The sequence below is a fragment of the Elephantulus edwardii genome, unplaced genomic scaffold (genome assembly GCF_000299155.1).
Source record: "Elephantulus edwardii isolate Elephantulus edwardi_28Jun2011 unplaced genomic scaffold, EleEdw1.0 scaffold00093, whole genome shotgun sequence".
Lineage (NCBI taxonomy): Eukaryota > Metazoa > Chordata > Mammalia > Macroscelidea > Macroscelididae > Elephantulus > Elephantulus edwardii.
In genome coordinates this window covers 10,729,191-10,743,402 of record NW_006399843.1, presented here as the reverse complement: position 1 = coordinate 10,743,402, position 14,212 = coordinate 10,729,191, and the positions used below count along the sequence as shown (strand labels likewise).

The window sequence follows — 14,212 nt, the reverse complement described above, 5'->3', positions numbered from 1 at the left end:
GGACGCACCTGAGCGGGAGGAGCGGGGGGAGGGGGCGGCCGAGCCACGGGGGGAGGGGTCGACTTCGGTCCGCGCGACACCTCCCACTTCCGGCGGCACGAGCGAAAGGGGGCGAGGCTCGGACCGCGAGAGGAGAGGCCTCAGTGGCGCCGCACCGCCCCCGATAGCGCCCTCTGGCGGCGAGAGAAGGCAGTGGCTCTAGCCCTTGGATGCTGCAGAAGACTGGGGAGGGAGAAGTGGACTCTCCGGGTACACGGGAAAGGAGAGAGATCCGACAAGGAAGGAACCGAGATGGACGAAGGATCCACCCTAGGAAGGGTACAGGGAGAATCAGTTCTATGGAAGTCAAAGGGAAAAGAGAGACGAGGTGTTTTTAAAGGTCGAAACCAAGATGTCTTTTTCAGAGGACGCCATAAAGGAGAACAACTCTACGGAGAGGGACCCTCTTGAAAATGTCCCGAGAACTCTGGGCAGTGGAGTCCCTCGAGAAAATCTCAGCAAGTCTGTACGCTCCTCTCTAAGCAGAGGATGGCTAAGGGAGATACCTCCTCGGTCTCCGACTGCTGAGGCCCGTCGGGCATGGCCAGCAGGACCCGCCGCTGATTGGCTGAGTACCGGGCGGAAGTGATGCTGCTGTCACTGGATGCTCAGGCTCCCGGGAAGCCGCGAGTTTCCGCAGGGAAGCGGCGGCAGGAGCTGCGGCCGGGCGGGTGAGTTGGGAAGTAGGTGGGGGCAGGACGCTGCAAGTCCGGGTGGCCTGGAGCTGAGGGAAAGGAGCGTCTGAGAGTGCTGGGGCTGCACAGAGGATGCTTTCAGCCTGGGAGGAGGGACCTCAGAGAGGCTGGGCACCAGAGTCTTGCATTCCAGGATGGCAAGGGTCCCTCTAAGAAGAGCGGCATATTGCACGGAACAGTCAGCGCTTAGGAGGGATAATCAGCGAAATCTGAGCTCTGTACAAAACCTGATTTGTAAGAACATAGGATGTAGAGTTTGCAAAGAAGACTACTGGGAGCAGAATCTTGGAAATCGTGGGCTTCCTATATTGCTCTACCCCCTTGACAACTAATAACTAGCTGTTAAGAGAGGCCTAGCAGCTGGGCAAGATTGAGCTCTACTTTCAAAGGGTATTTAAGGTTCCTTTCTCAGAAATGTGAAGGGTAAAGTGGTGCTCTGCCAACGCCAGACAAGGAAGAGATCGTCTTTTCCGGAAATTTAAGGTGGGACTTACCAAGGCTTAAAGAGCTAGTGTAAATGGCTCACTAGCTGTCAAACAAGGTTTTGTTTGGGATATGCAGGCTAAGGAAGAAGCCTGCCTATTTGGAACAATTGAAGTTACTGGGGAAGCAGAGGAGGAAAGCTTGAGAGTCTAAGATAAAAAGAAAATGGAGTGAAAAAGAGGGTTTTGGAGGGAAGTGTTACTGGTATACGTTCATTCCCTTTTCCAAGGAGTTTCTAATAAAAATGTCACTTTTCCTATAATCCTTAGCGAACCGAGTGGCTTCCAAAGGAACCCAGCCACTGATGAGTACAGATATAGTCTGCCTCTCCATTTGTCTGTCTTTTGCCCAGTGGCCCCAGTGGCTACCCACCGGGTCTCATGTGGTTCCTTTCTTTTTTGAGAGCTCATAATGTCTGATTCCCTTGTTCTAAGCCAAAGGTGACTGAGAATCTCAGGGTTGGAGCCTGTTCTCACTTCCAAGACAACTTGCTGATCCAGTTACTAAGGATAGCTCATCATTTCTTATCTCCTGGATGTCCATTTGCCCTAAACTTTTTGCCTGTTCAATTTCACTTACATTTTGTGACTCATCTCCATCCCCCCAACCCACCCCCGGCCCTGTTTTTTGCTGGCTATTACTCCCCCTGGGCATTCTTACAGAAATGTGCAAAGCAGGAAGTTGGTTACTACCTGAGCTTCTAGGAAGTTGTACTTTTCTGTTTTCAGGAGGGGATTTTGCTGACAATTCAGACTCCCTCCTAAGCTGCTAAAGAGCTCCAGTGATGTAGTGTTATGTGTTCCACTACTCCTCCAAAGGTAGTGGTTCAAATCCACCAGTTGCTCCTTGAGAGAAAGATGAGCATTCTCTTCCCATAAAGATTTGCAGCCTTGGAGCTCTGGTTGCCTAGTGACTGCAATCCCCAAAGGTACATAGTTCAAATCCAGCAGATGCTCTGCTGGAGAAGGAGGGGCAATCTCTTCCTGTGCCAGTTGGATCCAATTCAATGGTGCACACACAAAAAATAATAATAATAAAACCTCAAAACTTGCAGCCTCAGAGCCCCAGTGAAGGGTCTTTGGGAGTTGGCATAGCCTTTTGGGTTCTTCTACACTGCTAGGAGAAGGGGCAGAGTGGTTAAGATAAACAGTAGGATTTCTGCATTCCTGGAGATTTGGGACCAGTTTTGCCCCAGTCTCATCTATTTTAAATCTCTGGAAATGCTTGATCGTTGGCCAGTTTCTTTGGTCACGGATCTTGGAGTTTAAAACTCACCTTTAAAAGCCAAAGGATCAAGCCAGAGAAAGTACGGTTCTACTTCCCTGGCCCTTAGGACAGCACATCCCCTGAGCAGCGATGAACTTGGAACGAGTGTCTAACGAGGAGAAGTTGAACCTGTGCCAGAAGCACGACCTCGGTGGGTTTGCTTTCCTGCCTTTCCTCTGATTGGTCAACATCTTCTGGTTCTTCCAAGAGCCCTTCCTAGTGCCAGCTCACGAGGAGGAGAGCCTAATCAAGGGCTGTGTCTGGTGTTCAGCTGTGGGCTTCCTCTTCTGGGTGATTGTGCTCCCCACCTGCATCACCATCTTCCAGATCTACCAGCCCTGCTGGCATGCTCTTGGGGACTACCTCTCCTTCTTTATCCCTCTTGGTACCCCCTGGCATCTTCTGCACAGGCATTTGGACTTAATCATTTTTCCAGGATGGGCTCCTCCACTCTAGGCTCACTCTCGAGCCCACTAAGACTTATTCCCATTTCCCATCGTATCTGCTGGGCAATGGGAATCAATATTAAGAATCAATTTTTTTTTAAAAACCCCGATAAGAATAAAAAGCCTCTTTGCTGTTGTGTCTGGACCAACTGATGGCTGGCACACTCCAGTGGTTTTTTAGAGGCTATAAATCGCACAGGAGGAGATTTCACATCTCTCTCCCTTGGAGCTGCTGGTGGGTTCGGACTGCCAGAGAGGTGCCACCTTTGGATTAGCTGCATTGTGTCTCCCAGACTATGCTGCTAGAGCTCCCACAGTTTATGAGCAGCCTTAGCTTATTCTACCAAGTTATATGTACTATTTTTTCTGTTCTTAGGACTCACAAGTCTGCAGTCTGGGCTCAGAGACCTCGCCACTCACAGTGAAAGTAATGCCTTTTCTCCATCTGCACAAAATGAGCGTGAGGTGGTTAACCAGACCCGGAGCTCACCCTCACACAGAGTCCAGGTAGGAATGGGGCCCTAGGGGTGAGGGGTTAGCTCTGAGTTCAAGCAGACTCAGAAGTCATCGGGGAAGAGGCTCCTGTCCCTTCCAAAAAGGAGTTGCTGGAAAGGAGGGTGTCCCCCTAAAGAAGAGTCATGCATGATTCTGCCAGGAGTTTGTGAAAGTGGCATGTTCTCTAAGCCCTTTAAATGGCAAAAATGGGAGGGAGCAGCATGAGGCCTCCTAACAACTGGCATCTCTGCTTGATTATCTGCTGTGATGGTGACACAGCCAACAAGTGATAGGAGGTCAGCCACGGGGTTAATACTCACCCACAAGCCACCTGAGTGCAGGGGTCCTGCTGGTAAAGGATAAAAATGGATAAAACGAGAGACCCTATTAAATAGGAGGGTATTGGGCCTTTCCAGGCATAACACATGGATTGTCAGCACCACATCTCCCTCTTAGATTCCTGTAAGTATCAGCTGTCTTATCTCGGGTGTCCTTTCTCTGTCTGCAGCCTACTGCTCTGATGCCGAAAGGGAGGCCGAAAGTGCCATACTTGGACACCCCCCTGGGCCAGCCCTCCCGCCTCTGGCTGGAAATAGCTGGGCTCTTCTTACTGCTTCCCTGGGTTATGGGCGTGACAGAGACAGGAGGGCCAGAGGCCCAGGGTCCAGGGAGGCTCAGCTGGGCTGTGCGTCTGAATGGCCTGCAAGGTGAAGGGAAAGAAGAGACTCTGGAGCAGCAAGCAGACACCTTGGCCCGGGCCGTGGGGCTGGTGAATGCTGGACGCATCGGAGAACTTCGTGGGCACTACCTCTTTGTCCAGCCACCTGGGCACAGGCAGGACCAACAGGTGGAGGTTATGCGGCGGCAGATAGAGGCTGTATTGACCGGGCATGAAGCTGTGCGTTGGCACTCAGAGCAGAGACTGTTAAAGCGAGCCAAACGCAGCGTCCACTTCAATGATCCCAAGTACCCACTGCAGTGGCACCTGGTGAGTCCTGCCCTGCAGTGTCTGCCTCAGTGGATAAGTTCTGGGTGTCCAGTTCTTCAATGGGATATTTTCAGTAATGTTTATCGTATTTTCACTAAAGGTTTATATGACGGTTTAGGTTCCTGTTCAATAATTTCTGCGCCATTTGACCTTGGTTAGCTTCATCACAAAATGCAAACATTCTTGCTACTTCCATTCTGTTTGTTCTAATTCCATTAATCTAGTTTCCCTGCCCCTTGCATTCTCATCTTTGTTCAAAGTGATTGTTTACTGAGTTCATCTAGGTGACTCCCCATTTCTTTTTGGTGAGAACATAGAAAAACATACACTAATCAAGTTTCTATGTTCACATTTCAGTGGCACTTATTGCATTCTTTAAGTTGTGTAACCATTCTCACCCTCCTTTCCCAACATGTTCCTGCTCCATTAATATAAACACTGAGGGAGCTCTGGTGGCGTAGAGGATAAAGAGCTGAGCTGTGCTGCTAACCCAAAGCTGCCCCCCGAGGTTTGTTTCTGGCAGTTTCCTCAGAGGGAGAGAGAACCATTTGCTCCCGTGTGATTTACAGCCTCCAGAAACCCGCTGAAGGGTCAGCTTCAAATCGGTTCTGACTCCATGGCAATGACAATGACTGTCACTGCCACCTGCATTTCCTGTGCTTCCTCCAAGTTTCTTTTGTGTTGCTGTTGTCAACATGAGTTCATCTAGATCATTTTTATAAGAATATGATAACATTTTTAAAAGTTAAACTCAATTATCACTTGGTTTTAAGGAGATGTCAGGGGATCTTTTTGGTCTTAAGAGTCTAAAGATATTCTCAAGTCAGTGATTTTTAGGGTTCATCCAGCCTCCATGGTACCGTGATTTCTAGGTTCCATAAGAATTTTAAATTCTGTTCTACCTTTTTCCTCCTTTTGGTCGTGATACTTCTATAGAATCTTTGATGTTGTTGTGATGGTGCCCAGCAATAGTAGCTGGGCACCATCCACTCCTTCTAGCATCACAACAAAGGAGTCAGCTGCTCATGGAAGCAATCAGCCAAAGGAGCACAATTCTTATGAGTGATACTATTTTTTAAGCCAATCTATTATTTAGCTACAAGGTAACCTCAGGAGTTAGTTTCAGCTTATTGGAGAGTATCTGAGAGCCACAGACTCAGCCAGTCCAATAGGTCTAATTGTATTGTTTAGGAATTTGAGATTCTGTCCAATATCTCCCCTCCCATTTTATCAGGGACCATCTGTCTTGGTCCTGACTAGAGTAGTCAACAGCCATAGCTGAGCACCATCTAGTTCTTCTTGGCCTCAGGGCAGACTATTTGTCCTGTAGATTAGTTTCTTTTTTGAATATTTTATTTTCTTTTTTCTCTTTTGCTCCAGGCAAGGAGGACCAGTAGTTGTATCTCAGATGGCCACTTGTAAGTCTTTAAGATCCTCAATCCTACTGCCCAAGCTAGAATGTAGAGTACAACTTTATAACCTATATTATGCCCATTGACCAAGACAAGCCTATAGTCCTCATCCTTCAAATCCAGAAAACCAATTCCATGAGATGTTTTTGTCTAAGTATTTGTAACTGTGCCTCCTATGGGCTTTATTATTTAAGAATATATGTGCATATAGTCACATAAATGCATGTATAACACGTACATATGCATTGTTGTGTACCGTTGGGTCAGAACTGACTCATACCTAACCCTTCAGTGTGTTTTCAGAGTCATTCAATCACATAGGAGGAGATTGCCAATCTTTCTCCTGTGGAGCAGCTGGTGGATTCAAACCACATGCCTTTAGCTTGGTAATGCAACTCCCAGCCACCACACCTATACACATCTCTATACACATCTACACACTTTGGTGGCACAGTGTGTAATGTCTCAGACTGCTAACAGAAAGGAACTCACCAATCTCTGAGAGAAAAATGGACAGCCTCTTGTGAAAAATTACAGCCTCAGAAACACAATGAAAGGCTGCTAATGGGTCAAAATCAACTCGACAGTAGTAGGGTTTTGGTTTGTACACATATATGTCTACATATGTATAATTTAGGGAGTGCTGGTGGCCTAGAGGTTGCACTATAGTCCTGAAGGCACACAGTTCGAATCCACCAGCTCTCTGTAGGAGAAAGATGGGCAGTCTCCTTTCCTGTGATTTATTGCCTCAGAAAACCCACTGTAGTGTCACCTATGGTTTGATTCCGACTCAGCGATACTCAACAACAACAATTAAATGCATAGTTTGGTTAGATTTACAGTCGTTTTGAAATTATATATGTTGTAATCATTACCAACAGGTCCTTTTTTTCTTGTGTAGTTTTTAGTGGCATTTGCCTTTGTCAAGAAGTTATACTTCAACTTCTTGTGGTGTTACCTTTCCCATCACTAAAAATAGCCTTTGTCTCCCACCTAGAGAGTAAGTTCCCTGCTCCTGCCTCGCCTGTGGAATTGTGCCCACAGCACTCTCGTTGCCCATCCATTTGCTGCCTGTGGTCTTCTGGTGGTGTGTTTACTCCTCAGGCTCTGCCTTCCTTACGCTCTTCCCTCAGGAACCAGAGTGCTGATTAGTGCCTGGAGGCCAGAGCCAGGCTGCCTGAGTTCAAATTCTAGCTCTCTACCATCCACCAATATGTGTATGTGTCTTGGGACAAGCTGCTTAATGTCTCTGTGCTTCAGTTTTCCTTTCTATAAAACAGAGATTATCATTTAAAAGAAACCTCAAACTCATTGCGTCAAGTCTGAACTGGCTCATAGCTGACCCTCCAGCGTTTCCAGAGGCTGTAAGTGGCACGGGAGGAAACTGCCTATCTTTGTCCCAAACAGCGGCTGGTGGATTCAAACTACCAGAGAGACACCCCCTTTGAGTTAGCAGCACAACTTCTTACAGACGACGCCACCAGAGCTCCCCGGAGATTGTTTTATTATTATTGTAGTTGTTGTTATTATTATATACAGTGCAGATGGAGCTCACTCGTAGCTGACCCTCCAGCAGGTTTTCAGAAGCAGCAAATCGCACAGAAGAATGCCTATCTTTCTCCCAAGGAGCAGCTGGTGGATTCAAACCACGTGCCTTTGAGTTGGCACTGCAGCTCCTTACCACTAAGCTACCAGAGCTCAGAGACACCATGCTTGGAAAGGTGGAGGGTCAGCACAAGAAAGGAAGAGCCTTGGCGAGATGCATAGACACAGTGACTATAGCAACGGGATCAAGTGTGTCGGAGATAGTGAGGTTGGCTAAGGATAGTACAAGGTTCAGAACCATGTTCTTAAGGTCACTATGAGGGGTAGTAACTTGACAGCACCTAACAACAAAAGAGATGTAAGGAACCCTGGTGGCTGAGCGGGCTACATTTTACAGAACAGCAGAGATCTAAGGAGCCCTGGTGGTCCAGTGAGTTACATTTTACTGCTAACAAGATGGGAGGTTTGAACCCACCACCCTCTCTGTGGGAGAAACATGAAGCAGTCTGCTCTCACAGGGATTTAAAAACTTGGAAGACCAGTTGGTGAGCCACCATGAATTCATCCGAATCAACTTGATAGCAGTGTGATTTAGAATAGAATTATGGTTGGGAAAAATAAATGAGTATGTGTAAAGCACTTAGTGTAGTGTCTGATAGACAGTAAACACTCTAGAATTTGACTGTTAACTAACATTATTGACACAATAATTATTTATCTAACCCTCACCTCTCCCCACATTTTATCACCTGTGAGTGAAGCCAGACTTTGCTGGCCACCTTGGCTGGGGCAAAGCTCGCACTTGGGCCTCCTCCTAGGTTCCCTCCACGCCATGATGGACTGACGTGCTGGCTCTGGTCATCATCCCAGGGCCAAAGGGGCTGCCAGCTGTAATGTTGTTTCTCTGTGGGCTGCGTGTTATGTGTAATGTGTACCTTTGTTTCTCTGTGGGCTGTGCTGTGTGTAACTTTGTTTCCCTGAGGGCTTTGGAACCCAGTTCCTGATCCTGTCTCTCCTTCAGAATAACCGGCGGGCCCCTGGCAGGGACATCAATGTGACAGGTGTATGGGAACGCAACGTAACAGGGCGAGGGGTGACTGTGGTGGTCGTGGATGACGGAGTTGAGCACACCATCCAGGATATTGCGCCCAACTATGTGAGTGGCCCTCGAGCTCCCCTTCCATTTCCAATGTCTTTCTTCTCTCTTGATATGACTTCACCATGATATCACTTTAGGCTTGTCCCCTCTCCCTGAGATCTTTGGGCCAAACAGGAGGACCTGGAGCCTGGAGTGGTCATCTTCTTTTTCTCCTTTTCCTCAGTCAGCAATTCAGACTGGCAGTTAAAGCATGGAGGTTGTCCCCACCCCAGCAAGGGAGAGGTGCCCAGTGGCCATGCTGGTTCCTGCTGCCACCCCCTGTCCTGATACCTATAATACTTGGTACCTGCATAGACATTTCTATCTCCACACAAGTTCTAAATACCTTCCTCCCTAAAGCCTGGCCCTCACAGTGCCCCAAATCCCTTTTATCTCAGGCTTCCCAAGTCATAAAGCCATCTCCGAACACATTCCTGTAACAGCCAAGAGAGGAATTTCCCCTGAGAGCGGTGGCACGCCTCAGTTTTTCCCTGGTGTGTCCTGTGCTCATGGATCTTGTAGCCCTTGTGGTTTGTAAAGAGAGATGCAGCCCCAAACTCCCAGTTCTTTCTCTTCTAACCATCGAATGACTACATGTCCCCCAATCCTCCCCTTCGCATTTCAGAGCCCCGAGGGCAGCTATGACCTCAACTCTAATGACCCGGACCCCATGCCTCACCCCGACATGGAGAACGGCAATCACCACGGCACCCGCTGTGCGGGGGAGATCGCGGCGGCACCCAACAACAGCTTCTGCGCAGTCGGCGTGGCCTATGGCAGCCGCGTGGCAGGTAATGCAGCCCCCGCTCGGCCCTCGGCCTTTGCCTGTTGAGTCTTCGTTCCACACCCCCACCTCCAATTCTGAAACCTCTTTATCCCACCCTCTGCACAGAGTGTAGAGCTGAAGGTGAGCTTGTGCTTCGGAAGGACAGATCACTGTTTATTTCTCAGTGCCAAGTTGTTTAAGCTAGCTTTTCTACAGCAGCACACCCCACTTTATACAGCAAGAGTGGCAGTGCTCTTAGTGTGGAAATGGAAGCCCCAGGCCACCTGCTCAGTCTCTGCCTTTTCTGTCCCTTGTTATGCCCCATGGATAACATAGGTCCTTTTAATAATGAGTCCTTTCCCTCGGCTACTTTATATTTGTGCACTGGTATTTTCATTACTTACAGAAAGCTTTCTTATTTGAACTTTCTTCATGATCCCATTTGATTGACTCAGTGTCTGGGGCAATGGGGATAGGTGTGTCAGAGACAATAAGACTGGCTCAGGATAGAGCAGGGTTTAGGGCTGTTGTACAGAGGATAGCTATGAGTCGCAGGCGACTCGACAGCACGTAACAACAATGACCCATTGTCTACTCACACCTCTCCACATCCTAGTTCCACTGACGGTCATCACTGTCTGTTTTCCATCCTTTTAAGAAGCTGAGGAGACTGACATCCACTTGAGATTTTTCTCTGGCTTCTTCACTTCTTACTCTGTCCATTAGGCAGAAGCAGAAGGGAATGAATGAGAACCCTCTCACCCTGTGATCCCTTAAAGAAATGCTTGGGAACCTACAGACTGAATTGTTGGTGGTGGTGGGTGCCATCGAGTTGAGTACAGCAAAATAACTCTGTGAAATGATGTGAAGCCTGCCCTATCGTCTCAGTGTCTGACAAACTTACTGGTGGAATAGATAGCCTGTATTCCCCTTACACTCCAGCAGAGGGCAGAAGACTGCTGTAAACGAGGCTACAGAGAGCCAGAAATCCTCGCGGTCCAAATCCCTTCTTCCTAAAGCCCCGTTTGTGGTCCCTGTGCAGTCATCAGGGAGCTCTGGTGGCTCTGTAATAAGGAGTTGCACTGCCACCCCAAATACACTTGGTTCAAATCCACCAGCTGCTCCATGAGAGAAAAAAATGGAATAGTCTCCTGTGTGTGGTTAACTGCTTCTGAAAACCCACCAGAGGGTCAGCTAGGGGTCAGTTCCAACTCAACAGTATACAACAACAACATGCAGTCATCAGATGTGACCCACTTGACAGAGGGTGACACCAGGAGAGGTGCCAGTAACTAGTACTGCTTAGTGACACCTGTGTCCAGCACCAGGCTTCGTGTTCTGTGTGCTTGACCATGAAGGTCAGAAGGGAAGGTGGCCTACATTCCAGCCCAGGACTCTTCCCTCCAAACTTCACAATCCTTATGGTCTAATCCTCAAAATAACATTAAAAATTATCTTTTGGCAGAGCGTGCGCGCACGTGTGAGCGTACTCAAATGTGTGTGGACATGATCTACCAAAAAAATCTTTTGGGTGGCCCTGGTAACATAATGGTTCAAGTGCTCTGCCTTTAACCTTTTGAAAGGTCAATAGTTCAAACCCACCAGCCACTCTGTAGAAGAAAAGACTTGACGTTCTGCTGTCATAAAGATTACAGCCTCCAAAACCCGTGAGGCAGTTCCGCTCTGTCCTCTTAGGTCGCCATGAGTCAGAATCTACTCAGCTTCATACAACAGCAATACAGACTCATGGTGCAAAAAAATACAAAAGGTAAAACAACACCAGGGAGGAATAAGGAGCCCACCTAGGGCTCCCCACCACCCAATTCCATGTCTTGGGGGCCAGTGCTGTTATATGTTTCTTGCGGGCCCAGCATTGCTGAGGAGCTGACATGGCCTTCCACGCCTAGGTATCCGGGTACTGGATGGACCTCTCACCGACAGCATGGAGGCTGTGGCGTTCAACAAGCACTATCAGATCAATGACATCTACAGCTGCAGGTGAGGCATAGCGAAGACCCAGGGGGAAAGGCCAGAGGCTTGAAATCCCAGAACTAATCCTTCAATAAAAGCACAGTGTGATGGACTGGCTCAGCAGGTCCTTGCAGGAATCTCCTCTCCGAGTTCAGCTTAAGGGGACAAGCTAAATATAGGACCATCTAGTCTCCAATGCCCCGGCCACTGGCTTCTCAGTCTTCAAGCCCATGCTTAAAACCAAGTATTATTCCAGAAATCAGGTTGCTACATGAGGAGTGCTCCAGCCTGCTCCCCCCACGAGCCCATGTGGTTGTTCTCCAATCTCATCCGACCTCTGGGAGAAAGTGGGTTTTCCCACTTTCATCATCCACAGATAAACTGAAGGCCCAGCACCAATCCCTGCCACTCTACACACGACTGCACATGCAGTATTGTTGATAGGGTCTTATGAGAAGGGGTGGGTAAGGAGGGTCTAGGATTGCACTGCCCTTGTGGCATTGGTGGCACCTACACGTCCCCCTAACCAGAAGGGCCTTAAAATCCATGACATCATCCATCAGGCACGTGCCCTCTTAGAATAAAGACCTTTTTGGTACCAAACACCAAGAACTTGGACTGAACACTTCTTTTGTGGGTGCTCTACCATCAAGCCTAGTATTAGAGACCTCAACCAGGCAGAGCTCACCCCCTCTTCCTCTCCTCTCCTGTGCATGCTTCACTGCTTTCTGCCAGAACCTGAAAAGGGATTTTTAGAGGCACACCGAAGTAGTCCCTAACTTGGCAGGTTTCTAAGGCTAAGAAGACCCTGAACACATGCTTTCATTTACTTCTTTGAGTGTAGGAAGGGCCTTTGTTCTCATGTAGAAGAAAGGCCTCCTAATGTCTTTTAACCCCATGGCTGTTAAGCTTGGAGGTTCTGAACTGGAAGCCTTGGGAGGACAGCAGAAGGCCCAGGAAGAGGAGTGGCCTGGGGTGGGCAGCCGCAGCCCAGCCCTGGCTCTTCACTCTGAGTATTTCTCAACAGCTGGGGTCCGGATGATGATGGGAAGACAGTGGATGGACCCCATCAGCTTGGAAAGGTAACTGTGTGGACCATAAGGAGACCTAGACCACCCTCTGCATTAAGTACTTCCCATCCCACCCCCAGCTGCTGATACCAGACCTGTGTCATCTAGCTTTACTGCCTGCTTTCAGGAAGAGTTTGGGGGCTTAAGGGAACACTGTGGGTATGTTGTTAGGAGGGCCCAACCCTTGGAAAAAGTCATCACGCTGGGAAAGGCGGAATGTCAGTAAAAGAGAGGAAGGCCTTCAATAAGATGCATTGACACAGTAGCTCTACCAATGAACATCAGATGATGAGGATGGCACAGGATGGGGCAGAGTTCAGGTCCATCATTCATAGTGTTGCTATGAGTCACAGTGGACTGGAAGGCACCTAACCACAGCCCCAAGTTCTCAGAGATAAATGGAAGAATGCAGCCTCCCATGCCCAGCCCCACCCTGTAATCAGAAAAGCAGCATCTATTGAACAGCTGCTTTACTGACAACTCCTTCCCCAGCTCCTGTTCATCTTTGTGTCTTCCCCTTATGCCCAGTTCTCTTTTACCTTTTCCCCTTTTGCCTTTCAGGAAGGGTAGGAGAGGGTGACGGTGTGGTGGGCTCATGTCTTTAGAGCTTCCCCCTGATAACCTGATGGTTTTGGTTTCACTTTGTAGGCTGCCCTGCAGCATGGGGTGATGGCTGGTCGCCGGGGATTTGGGAGCATCTTTGTGGTAGCCAGTGGTAATGGAGGCCAGCACAATGACAACTGCAACTACGATGGCTACGCAAACTCCATCTACACAGTCACTATAGGTAGTGGTGCAGCGGGGCTGGGTGTGTGTCATTCAGGGCGTTTCTTGGTGTGGCCCTGCTTCCTTCTGTCTGGCTGACATCTTATCTGCAGACTCAGTTAGGAAGGACTAGCCCAGCTCTCCAGAGAGCTTCCTGAGATGTCACTAAACCCAGAGAACACTTTGACCCTCAATCTCAGAGATACTCCATTCTGCAGCCTCTCCTCTGGCACCTCTTGCCATGGTCCACTGGCTGCCTGCTTGAAGCCCTCCCTGACTTTCCACTGGCTTCAATTAAGTGCCTTTTACCTGTATTCCCTAGCAAACAATTTACTACTCCCAAATTGTGTTTATTCACTTCTCAACCTTCCTGCCAGACTATAAGACCCTGGAGATCAGGGTGATGTCTTTTGTTTTCCTGGCCCCAGCGCTGAGCACAGTGGGTGACTCACAGTAGATGCTTGGTTACTGTTTGTGTGAATATAAATGCATGAACGAGTCAGTATAGACATCCAGTGCCACCAATTTCGCTCTGAAGCCTGGTATTAGGACACAGGAAGCTTATCCATTTGAGGCTGCAGATGTGGGGGACAGTCATGGGCACTGAGAGATCTGGGTGGCTGAGATAACAGCTCTGATGTTTTCGGGTCCTAGCACAGGAGCGCGAGTGGTGCAGAGTGTCAGCTTGTCTGCTAACCTACAGGCTGATGGTTTAAAGCTCCCCAGTCTCTCCGTGGAAAAAAGGCCTGGTGAACAGCACCTGTAAAGATGAGAGCCGGGAGTCCCCCCTGAGCTCGGTTCTGGTCTGACGCTCGTGGGTCTGTGAGGCAGCATTCACTCAGCATCAGTGAGCCCTTCTGCTGGTTTGCCAGAGGACCAACTCTGCATCTCAGCTCCCGCTGGTCCCATTCTTTCCCAGGTGCTGTGGATGAGGAGGGACGGATGCCTTTCTATGCAGAAGAGTGTGCCTCGATGCTGGCGGTCACCTTCAGCGGTGGCGACAAGATGCTCCGGAGCATCGTGAGTGCCTCCCTGCTCCTCCTCCCCCATCCCTGTTACGTGGGACTTTCAGATGTGGAGGCTTTGCATTTGGTTTTCTACTTCCCTCCCCTGCCCCACAGGTCCCTTTTCCC

At 48.9% G+C, this 14,212-nt stretch overlaps 2 protein-coding genes and 1 pseudogene across 2 annotated transcripts in view; 2 read left to right on the top strand and 1 right to left on the bottom strand.

Moving 5' to 3' along the window:
• Nucleotides 1–98, bottom strand: part of RNF214 (ring finger protein 214) — a 48,170-nt gene extending 48,072 nt beyond the window's left edge. The window contains exon 1 of the mRNA XM_006890814.1: nt 9–98. The gene's annotated coding sequence lies outside the window, so the exon portion shown is untranslated. The remainder of the gene's footprint in view (nt 1–8) is intronic.
• Nucleotides 99–638: 540 nt separating this feature from the next.
• The window catches only part of PCSK7 (proprotein convertase subtilisin/kexin type 7), a 31,137-nt gene continuing 17,563 nt past the window's right edge, over nt 639–14,212 (top strand). The window contains exons 1-9 of the mRNA XM_006890813.1: nt 639–710; nt 3,316–3,436; nt 3,933–4,412; nt 8,391–8,525; nt 9,133–9,298; nt 11,181–11,271; nt 12,272–12,326; nt 12,963–13,101; nt 13,999–14,099. Of these exons, the coding sequence (XP_006890875.1) occupies nt 3,945–4,412; nt 8,391–8,525; nt 9,133–9,298; nt 11,181–11,271; nt 12,272–12,326; nt 12,963–13,101; nt 13,999–14,099 (1,155 nt within the window). The 5' untranslated portion in view covers nt 639–710; nt 3,316–3,436; nt 3,933–3,944. The remainder of the gene's footprint in view (nt 711–3,315; nt 3,437–3,932; nt 4,413–8,390; nt 8,526–9,132; nt 9,299–11,180; nt 11,272–12,271; nt 12,327–12,962; nt 13,102–13,998; nt 14,100–14,212) is intronic.
• On the top strand, nt 2,574–2,939 carry LOC102852799 (annotated as a pseudogene).